This window comes from Bicyclus anynana, chromosome 22, assembly GCF_947172395.1.
Source record: "Bicyclus anynana chromosome 22, ilBicAnyn1.1, whole genome shotgun sequence".
Lineage (NCBI taxonomy): Eukaryota > Metazoa > Arthropoda > Insecta > Lepidoptera > Nymphalidae > Bicyclus > Bicyclus anynana.
Window position 1 is genome coordinate 9,300,208 of NC_069104.1, and position 10,720 is coordinate 9,310,927.

Genomic DNA, 10,720 nt, shown 5'->3' on the forward strand with positions numbered 1-10,720 from the left:
ATTAAATATCACGTGTCTCAAACACAAACATTTCCACATTGTTTTATTCTGTTTTAGTGGACTACAAGTCCTAACAGGAATAACATCATCATGAAACCTACCTATGTATCAGAGAATTTTCCTAAAATTTTCCTAACAACTACGGGTGTGCAAAGTCTGCTATTCTGCATTGGCCTAGCATGGTAGCCTAACCCCCTCATTTTGAGAGAAGACTCGTGCTCAGCAGTGAGCAGATTATGGTATGTTAATGATGACTAATAATATAAGAAATACCTAATTAAAAAATATAAAATATCCGACTGCAAAAAAGAAAATTACCCAGGTCAAAGGCACTAATAAGAACGAAACCAGATTAAGAATAGATAAAAAACAAAATGATTTTTATACAAAGTAAACATCTTAAGAGCTGAAATCGCATTAATTAAAATACCCGCAATATTTTTGAAGTAGGTATATAGCGAGTTGGTATATATCCTAATATTTTTCTTTCGGTTTATATTAAGCTTGGGCTACACTAAGGTCTCACATCATTTAACGCCTTGATTTACCGCTAGTGTGGCTCGGGCATTAGACATTATTTTTAAGCCCCGATGCAAAAAGACGGGTGTATGTGGCATCGTAGCATTCAAACGGATGGACCGATTTCGATGCAGATTTTTAATTTAAAAGCCAGTTTCTTAGCTATTTTTGATTAATATGAAATCCCCGTATTTCCAAGGGAACAGGAACTACGCGGTTGAAATCGCAGGACGTTGGCTAGTAACTACTAAATGTACAAAACCTACACCTATATACCTACCTATATTTCTTTATTTTTTTTAAATTTGTTCCAGTAGGTCCAGAGATTATCCCTTACTAGATAAACTATTATACTATTATAGATAAACATAGATTGTAAAGTATTTTTTATCCTCCCAATCCGCCATTTTTAACTCAATTTTAAATATGACAAAACGTTTGCAGTGTCAGCTAATAGGTACTTACAATAAAACAATTCACTAACTTTCATTCAATATTTATTATTAAAAAATAATATATTGTATCATACAAGGTACAGTGTGATGTATTTATATAAATAAATATACAAAATTTATCTAATGGCGTATACGAGTGGATCAGGATTTCGTCGGGCGCGGCACGTTGTCTTCTGGAGTACTGGTGAAGAGTACTGTCACCACCCATAGGTGTAAACCAATCTGAAATATAGAAAACAAGGGGTTATTTGTGCCTTCTGAATCACTACAAACTATAATCACTACATACAGGCCACCTGCTGATGTCCTTAAGTTTTCCTAAACCGAAGGTTGCCTGGAAGAAATCGCTACTTAGCGATAAGGCCGCCTTTTGTATGCTGATCTCTTCCTAATTTGTTTTTTATTTCACTTGTTTTTGTCTTTGTGGTGTGCAAATAAAGTATATTTATCTTTATCTTATACAGGCAAAGAAGTATTAATAGTGCTTGTAAACTAAGCCTACTTGCATAGTAATTGATTGTAAGAGATTCCCGATATAAAGCTATTCACAAGACGATTTGTGCCTCTATTTTTTTTTAAAGAATATTTGCCATATCTTTTATAATATTCCCCATTCCCCTCCAACTAGTCGGGAAAGACTGTGCTAGGAGTGGGTACGACAATAGACCAACGGGGCGAGGATCGAACTACCACCCTTCGGTGTTGAGTCCGACCGCTTTTACCGTTGAGCTATTGAGGCTATACTATTTGAAATTAGTATATTTCAATCACAGCCAATGTCGGTATTAATAAGTTGTAATGTTGTTTGTTCAATGCTTGTCAACCAGCGGTCATAAAATGACGCCTCCGTGGCGCAGTGGTATGCGCGGTGGATTTACAAGACGGAGGTCCTGGGTTCGATCCCCGGCTGGGCCGATTGAGGTTTTCTTAATTGGTCTAGGTCTGGCTGGTGGGAGGCTTCGGCCGTGGCTAGTTACCACCCTACCGACAAAGACGTACCGCCAAGCGATTTAGCGTTCCGGTACGATGTCGTGTAGAAACCGAAGGGGTGTGGATTTTCATCTTCCTTCTAACAAGTTAGCCCGCTTCCATCTTAGACTGCATCATCACTTACTATCAGGTGTGATTGTAGTCAAGGACTAACTTGTAAAAAAAAAAAAAAAATGTAATGACTAGCGACATTCAGCTATCTGATTAAACGAAACAATTATATTAAAGTAAAATGATTGATTAATTAACTAACTAAATCGAATCGAATTTGAATACCTATTTGTTCTACTGTCGCGTGCCATAATAGAAGTATCGTCGTTATCAACCCATATACGGCTCACTGCTGAGCTCGAGTCTCCTCTCAGAATGAGAGGGGTTAGGCCAATAGTCCACCACGCTGGCTCAATGCGGATTGGCAGACTTCACACACGTAGAGAATTAAGAAATTCTCTGGTATGCAGGTTTCCTCACGATGTTTTTCCTTCACCGTTTGAGGTACGTGATATTTAATTTCTTAAAATGCACACAACTGAAAAGTTGGAGGTGCTTGCCCCGGACCGGATTCGAACTCACACCCTCCGGAATCGGAGGCAGAGGTCATATCCACTGGGCGATCACGACTCTTAATAGTAGTATACCGGTTTGAAATTACGGTAACATCTTTTGTAACGTGTATATAGGTACAAATAAATATTATATTTTTAGCAGTGACAAAAGTGGATTACAAAAGAAGAAAACCAATGTCGAACAAAGGTTATGTAAGTAAAATAAGACCTTAGAATGACGGAGAATGACCTTGAGTGGAGTCACGCACTTGTGAACGCTGTGTGTAGGGTAAAGATGCCCTTTCCCACTCAAGTCACTGTCCCCACCTATCCCAAATAAGCCATAAAGAATGACACAACAAGAAATGTGTATTATTTTATTTGGAAAGAAGTTTTACTGAAAACACTAGAAGGTTATTTTCGTTTGTCTTACCATATAAACGAGTATGAAGAGCCTAAATATCGGGTAGCGTTTCAAAATGACGCCCATACGTAGCGACAGTGCTGACAGCGGCGAATTTGCGTAATTCACGCGCAACCGACTGCGGTCGCCATCTTGGAATTGGACCACGCTGTGTGACAGCTTGGAGCGGAGAGATGACAGTTCAGACCGATATTTTGACTGAAACGAAATATTTATCTATACAGTCTTCTAATATTACAGCTTGGCAAGTTCGTTGATAATGTGATGATAATATGCGGGCGACGGGGGAAAGGACTGCGCGGGTATAAAGACAAGCGTGCGTGGCATCGCTACCGCCCTCCCGACCCCTGCGGACCATCGGGAGTATTAGTATGTGTTAATTTGCCAATCTATACCAACCCATATTTGGCTCACTGTTGTGCACGAGTCTCGTCTAAGAATGAGAGGGGTTACGCCAATCCACTAGCTGAAAAAATGCGAATTGGCAGACTTCACACACGCAGAGAATTAAGAAATTCTCTGGTATGCAGGTTTCCTCACGATGTTTTTCTTTCACCGTTTGTGACACGTGATATTTAATTTCTTAAAATGCTTTTATGGCGCAGTGGTATGCGCGGTAGATTTACAAGACGGGGGTCCTGGGTTCGATCCCCGGCTAAGCCGGTTTTCGGTGAGGTTTTCTTTATTGGCCCAGGTCTGGCTGGTGGGAGGCTTCGGCCGTGGCTAGTCACCACCCTACCAACAAAGACCTACCGCCAAGCGATTTAGCGTTCCGGTATGATGTCGTGTAGAAACTGTAAAGGTGTCTGGATTTTCATCCTCCTCCTAACAAGTCAGCCCGCTTCCATTTAAGATTGCATCATCACTTACCATCAGGTGAATATGCAGTCAAGGGCTAACTTGTAAACAAACAAAAAAGACCATATTCAAATACACAAAAGATATTTTTACAACTAACATCGATGCTATATTTTATAATCGCATTAGATCGTTGATCATACACTTTGACAGAAAAGTAACGTCTCACGAGGCAGGTCCTAATTTAATTAGTCTGAGTATACCACTAACCTCTATCTTATCAAGCTGTATCCTCATTATATTGTTATCAGCCAGAAGTGTATCGATCTTGCCCTGCTTCTGTATCAACATCTGCGTCAGGTACTGAATCTTCTGAGTCTCGACATCTTTGCTGACGTCATAGTCGGCGACGTTCAAAGCACTGGTGTCAGAAGTGGGATTGGTCGATGTTGTCTCCCGCAGGTTGTTGATCTCGTCCTCTTTTTCGTGTAAGGCTTTTTGTAGACTGGCTATAGTATGGTTTGTTTCCATTTGAAGGTTTTGGAGGTCCTAAAAGTGTGAAAGAATTGAAAAACTCTATTGCAGTAAATAATTGTTATTAATGATAATTTACGATTTCTTCTAAGATATTTTCGGCTAAACTTCTCACCTTGATTTAAAGGAGCGAGAAATCTGTATGAAAGTCTGTTCCTTTAAATTAGAAGGGTAAAAATTTTTCACGTAAACTAAGTCAAAAAAGAGGTACTAAGTCAAAATAACTACTTACTTACTTACTTATATAACTAAGTCAATATAAGTAAGTAAGCTTTTAGACGTACTTTTTTTATTTTTGTTACCACATAGCTTCGTCATTTATTAACTAATTTTGAAAATTCTTTTACTTGTTTGAAAAAGTAATCTTCCAGATTGGTCCCATTTAGTTCACTATGCTAGGCGGTGCCAAAAAAACAAAATATTTTTTTTGTTAAAAAGATTTTATTTTGGGATATCGCCTTGGAAGCGTTAGCGTTTGTAGAAAGAGAACCCACGTGCGATAAGGCTACAGGCCCTGATAATCGTGAATCAAAATGAAAATATAATGAAGTTCCATTTACTTTAGCCAAAGCCGCCCTCTGTGCCTCGGCCCGATTCCTCGCCAAGCGTTCCTCCTTCAACGCGTCCCGTAACGCGGTGAGGATGCGTTCCGACCCGGTGTGCTTCGCCTCCAGCTGCGACATCTGATGCCTCATGTCGCTACACTCTTTGTGTACACGAGACACCAATTGCGATAGTTCTTCCTTCTCTTCTCTGTAGATAGAGTAAATCAGAAGGGGTTGAAACTGAGGTTGAAAGTTTGTATGGAAAGTCCACAGGTTAATTTTTAATATACATATGGAACGTATGGAACACGACGGTGTCGTAGCCGCTCCAAATACGAAATTCAAAAAGTAATACATTCTCGAGTCAGTACGACACGAACATCAGTAATATCAACATTACTCAAGAAAAATGGCGTCTAATGTTTTTAAAGATTTTAAAAACTGTTTTTAAATATTTTAATTTTTTTTTATTGGTTGATTAATTTTAATACATGATTATTATATTAATTTAAGTAATTGTTGTTAGTCTTAAATTTTGAAATACAAATTATGAAAAAAGTTTGTATATGCGCGACGTTTTTCTTTTTTATGGGTTTCACCGGCTTCACTACGTTGATTGTAAAGATTCACTTTGGTTACTGTGTGGAAAAGTCCTAAATTTTTCAAATTACATTTGTAAAAATTGTTACGTGTACTACCAAAAAAATACTAAAAATAATGTTGTTCAAATTTGTTCAAAATTCTACCCCTAAATGGTTAAGAAGGAGTTGAAGTCTATTTAAAATAATCATTCATGATTTGACTTATACTACAGCCTTTTTTGATGTGTAGGTACTGTTTACCAACAAATAAATTAGAAATGAAGGTAGAAAACGCATGTCATTTCATAATTTATTTGAATATACAAAATAAATTAACCATATCTAATTGTTCTAAGCTCACTAATCAAATTTATTTTCATTAATTTAAGAACAAGTTAATTATAATAATTATTAGGTGTGAAATGACTAGTGATTTATACCCTCATTTTTAATTTGTTTGTTGGTAAACACTACTCATCAAGAAAGACTGTAGTATAGGTATAGTTTTGTAAAATGATTAGTGGACTATTTATTAAACACATGCGAAAATAAAAATAAAAGGGGGTGAAAAGGGGGTTGAAAGTTTACATCGAGTTTCACGCGGACGAAGTCGTAGTTTAAAATAAAATTAAAAATAAACTCACTTTAACGTTTCCAACTGGTCCATCAACATTTTAGTGTCCTCTGTCAAATTATTGCCTTCTCTCAGAGTTTTGATCTCATTGTCTTTGGCATACAGCATACTCTTGACCCTCAGCTTATAAGATTCCCAGTCCTTCTCTAATCTTTGGCACTCTTCCGTTTTATTGTCTATGGCAAGCTGTTTTTCATTAATTGTATTTTGAGCGTGTCTCAGATCATTTTCTAGTTTCAATTGTGCTGTGTCTTTTGTGTTTAAATCGTCAGTCAATTTCCTAATCCTGATGAAAATAATTAACATTACCATCATGATCTTTTTAACATAAAAATGGAACTGACTACAAAGATGTACTTCAGTTTCGATTTTAACACAAAATTACTAAACCAATTTTCATGAAAATCAAAAGGGATCCATCTGGAACTATCTCTTTCAAACAAAAAAAGAATTTTCATAATTGGTTAGTAAATGACAAAGTTATGAGGTAACAAACATTTAAAAAAGAAACACAAGTCATAATAGATGGCCTAGTGGATATGACTTCTGCCTCTGATTAAAAAGGATGTGGGTTTGAATCCGGTCTTAGGCATGCACCTCCAACTATTCAGTTGTATGCATTTTAAGAAATTAAATATCACGTATCTCGAATGGTGAAGGAAAACGTCGTGAGGAAACCGGCATACCAGAATTGAATTTTCTTAATTCTCTGCGTGTGTGAAGTCTGAAAATCCGCATTGGGCCAGCGTGGTGGACTATTGGCCTAACCCCTCTCATTGTGAGAGGAGACTCAAGCTCAGCAGTGAGCCGAATATGGGTTGATAACGATTGAGTCAAAATTGAGAAACTCCTCTTTTTTTGAAATTGATTGAAAACACATAGTATGTGCTATTTACTTATATACTTACTTATCCTCTAACTCTTTATTTATCTGATTTAACATTTTGAAGTTGCTCTCAAATTCTTGACTCTGTTTCTCATACTTCGTCAGCTGGGCACTGCTGGCATCTATTGCTTGTGATTTCATGTGCTCATATAGTGTCTCGATAGAATCCTTGTCCACTGTTAATTTGTTTTTTATCTGTTCTGAACATTCTAATTTTGTTTGAGCCTCTTTAAGTTCTGAAACAATTCATTACACTTTTAAAAGCCTCAATAGCTCAATGGTAAGAGCGGTCAGACTCATCACCAAGGGGTGGTGGTTCGATCGTCGCCCCATTGGTCTATTGTTGTACCCACTCCTAATACAGTCTTTCCCGACTAGTTGGAGAGGAATGGGAATATAGGTCATTTTTAAAATATATGACAAATATTCTTTAAAAAAAAAAGAGCTCTAATATGGGTTCAATCCCAGGCTAGGCTGATTGAGGTTTTCTTAATTACTCCAGGTCTGGCTTAGGCCGTGGCCAATTACCACCCTACTGCCAAGTGATTAAGCATTCTGGTACATCGTCATTCATACATGGTAGCCTGCTTCCATCTTAGATTGCGTCATGACTTACCATCAGGTGTAATTGTAGTCAAGGGCTAACTTGGAAATACAAAAATACATTAGTATTAAAAAAGTGAGTCACTCTGTAGGTAGGAGCATTATTAATAGTTCAGGAAATAAATTGCATAGTTTTTGTATAGCTTTTTGTTCAAGCCAAACAGTAAAGATTTAAAAAAAAGAATATTTGCCATTTCTTAAATATTCCCATTCCCCTCCAATTAGTTGGGAAAGACTGTGCTAGGAGTGGGTACAACAATAGACCAACGGGGCGGGGATCGAACCACCATCCTCCAGTGGTAAGTTTGACCGCTCTTACCGTTAAGCTATTGAGGCTATTTAAAAGAAAGAAAGTCTTACCAATTCGGGGGGAACAGGAATATTGGTTATCTTTGAAAGATATAAAATATCATAAATACTTACATAGCATAAGCAAAGACACAGTACAATAGCTAGTAGTATCATAAGAAAGTTTTGTAAATATTTGTAAGCATGAAATTTAAGCAATTAAAATGTTCACATACCATCTTCAGTTCTTCTGAGCCTGTCGAGCAGTTCTACTACCTCTCTATTGAACACATTGAGTTCATTTTTGAGCATTGTGTTCTCAACCTCTAAATTTTGCATGTTGTATGCAATTTTTTCATTGCTGATAATTTCAAGGTCTGATGGAAGACTGTGCCCTAAACAAAAATAAAATCTTTAAAAGTACTCCTGTTTAAAAAACTTTAAAGAGTATTCCATAACATTCTAAAAATAGCAGAGAGAGGTGGGTATTCTAAAAGGGTAAAAATTATGAAAAAAGTTTGTGAGGATGTCAAGAAGCGTGACCTTTTTTTTTCAATGGTTTCACCGGCCTCACTGCGGGGCTTGTAAGGACTCATTCTGTATCATTCTATATTCTGTGAATTAATATTTTAGAGAGGTAATGTTTGTGAGGCTGTAAGGAGTAATCTTTGAATCAATTTTGAAATTTCTTTTACCAATAGAATGCCACATTGTTTGTGTGTGTCATAGGCCATATTTTATCACCATGTTCCCACAGAAATGGGAATTACACAGGTGAAACTGTAGTGTCTGCTAGTTTCTAATAAGAAAGAAAAGATCAGTGGCCCAAAGCCACAATAAGTTAACCACTGGCCCAACATGGCAATTATGTTAGCAATAGTGATAGTGGCTGTTCATCATATGTATCATATTAAAATTAGGATGATTGCATTTTGAAAAACATTGATGTCATAATTGAAAGCTCAAGATCAATATTCAATATTCATCACAAACTGAACATTGAATTTGAATGAACAATACAATAAAATACAATGGAATCAATCGAAATTTATTAAATACAGGCTTATTTATTTATTACTAAATAAACCTGTATTGTAAATGTGTGCAAATATGTAATTTGTTTCTTATGTTGCATTGGTCATGTGTTAGGCCATGAGTAACATCGAAAATCAATTATTGATTCTGTTAACATGTTTCTTATATTACAATATCTTTTGTATAGCAACATCAATGTTAAAACACCAATGTTTTTCCATACAACATGGATGATCATTGGGCATCACTAATTATCACAAATATAATAATAAACATAGATAGAGAAAATATATAATTCATCAACAATTTCATTATGCACCAGAATTCATGTTCATAATTTTGAGTGTACATTTAAAAAGCTAATACCCGAATGATACACTTCTTTAAAGTGCTGAAAGAATTGATAAGTGCGTTATTGATGACTTACTTCTTTGCCGCAAACCAAAATAATCAGTAACATCGTTATCCTGTACATCATTCACTAGAGTTTTAGGATTATTGTGAAGATTGTATTGAAGTTGTCTCCTTGTTGGTGACTTTTTTGCTTGCCTGTCTTGAACGATCTTGACATTTTCTGAGCTTTCCTTTATTGGTGAACGAACAGTAGTTTTAGGTGGCGGGCTTCTGGGTGGAGGTGTTACGTAGGTTCTCTTTTCAAATTTTTCAAGCGTTGGCACACTTTTTTTGGGAATCCGAGGGTTTGGTCGTTTCTTCTGCCACGCAGTCTCGGGGTGCTCATGTTTTTTGACTTTTCCACCATTCTGGTTCCGCAGGACCGCGCCAGTCTGCTCGTCGAGGTTGTTAAGCAGGCTCTCTGCCTTGCCAGCAAGGTCCGCGAACCATGACATTTATATTATTTATGTTTTGTCTGCAGTAAACAAACATTATATTAAGTAAATGAAATTTTTTAACTTCTACAGCCAACACAAAATAATAAAACAATATAATAATAAACATACGTGTCATGAGGATATGTAATCAAAACAGTTCCGCAATAACAAAAAGAGAAATTGGACTTTGGAGAAAATAATTGTCACAAAAAAATACACAGCAATTTCAATATTTTAACCACAGAGCACAGACATGAGACACCGCGGACCGCCATAATAGTACTTTGATCGACTCATGTCAAAGTTTTCGGAATAACTAGTACTTAGGCCGGCCACATACACTTGTTTTCCGTATTGGTTTTCGTAATGCGTAATTTCGATTTGGAATTCCGTAAGACTACCTCGGACTTTACACAGCAACGTACGTTGTAGGCATATCATCACACCATCGTAGAGTAGGGCGTAATGTGAATGAATATTTAATAAGTTAAATCTAATAATAAGTATTTAGTATTTGTAGACAACCCTAACGTTGTTTAAATACATGTATTAAAGGTAATAGCTGTAGGTAAATAAAACAGCTCACTAATAATTTTGTTTGAATTGAATTGCGCCGTATTAGTCGTAACGAGAGTCGTTATTTATTTTAATGGCGTTGCGGAGCTTCTGTACTTGTACATATCAATCTCATTTAAATAAATTGTATTTATTGTAATTCGTCTGGTATTTATCCAAATTTCCACTATGATTTTCATAATCTAATAAAACTATCAATAATGATTGGTTGCTCTATACCTAATGACAGATCTTTGTGATAATGACAGTAAATGTAGTGCCGCCACACGAAGAGCTTATTAGTTCAATTTTTATTTACTTCACTTTTATGTCACTCTAATTGATTTCATGTATTCGGTTTTCTGAACATGTAAAACGGTTTCGGAAAACGAGTGTATGTAATTTGCCTTATTCTGTGGTCAAAGTTCGGTTTGTATGGTTACTGACACTGACGTATCTCGGTCGTAGGTGATATTTAACCGTCTGTGGCTTTCAAGG

At 36.5% G+C, this 10,720-nt stretch overlaps 1 protein-coding gene across 1 annotated transcript; it reads right to left on the reverse strand.

Moving 5' to 3' along the window:
• Positions 1–999: 999 nt before the first annotated feature.
• Positions 1,000–9,947, reverse strand: LOC112053552 (golgin subfamily A member 5). The gene is made up of 9 exons (XM_024093005.2): positions 9,797–9,947; positions 9,265–9,705; positions 8,039–8,197; positions 6,934–7,147; positions 6,036–6,311; positions 4,826–5,018; positions 4,002–4,280; positions 2,943–3,131; positions 1,000–1,196 (listed from the first exon to the last, which is right to left on the reverse strand). Exons 2-9 carry the CDS (start codon positions 9,683–9,685, stop codon positions 1,116–1,118), a joined length of 1,812 nt encoding a protein of 603 aa, XP_023948773.2. The 5' UTR covers positions 9,686–9,705; positions 9,797–9,947; the 3' UTR covers positions 1,000–1,115.
• Between the last annotated feature and the right edge of the window lie 773 nt (positions 9,948–10,720).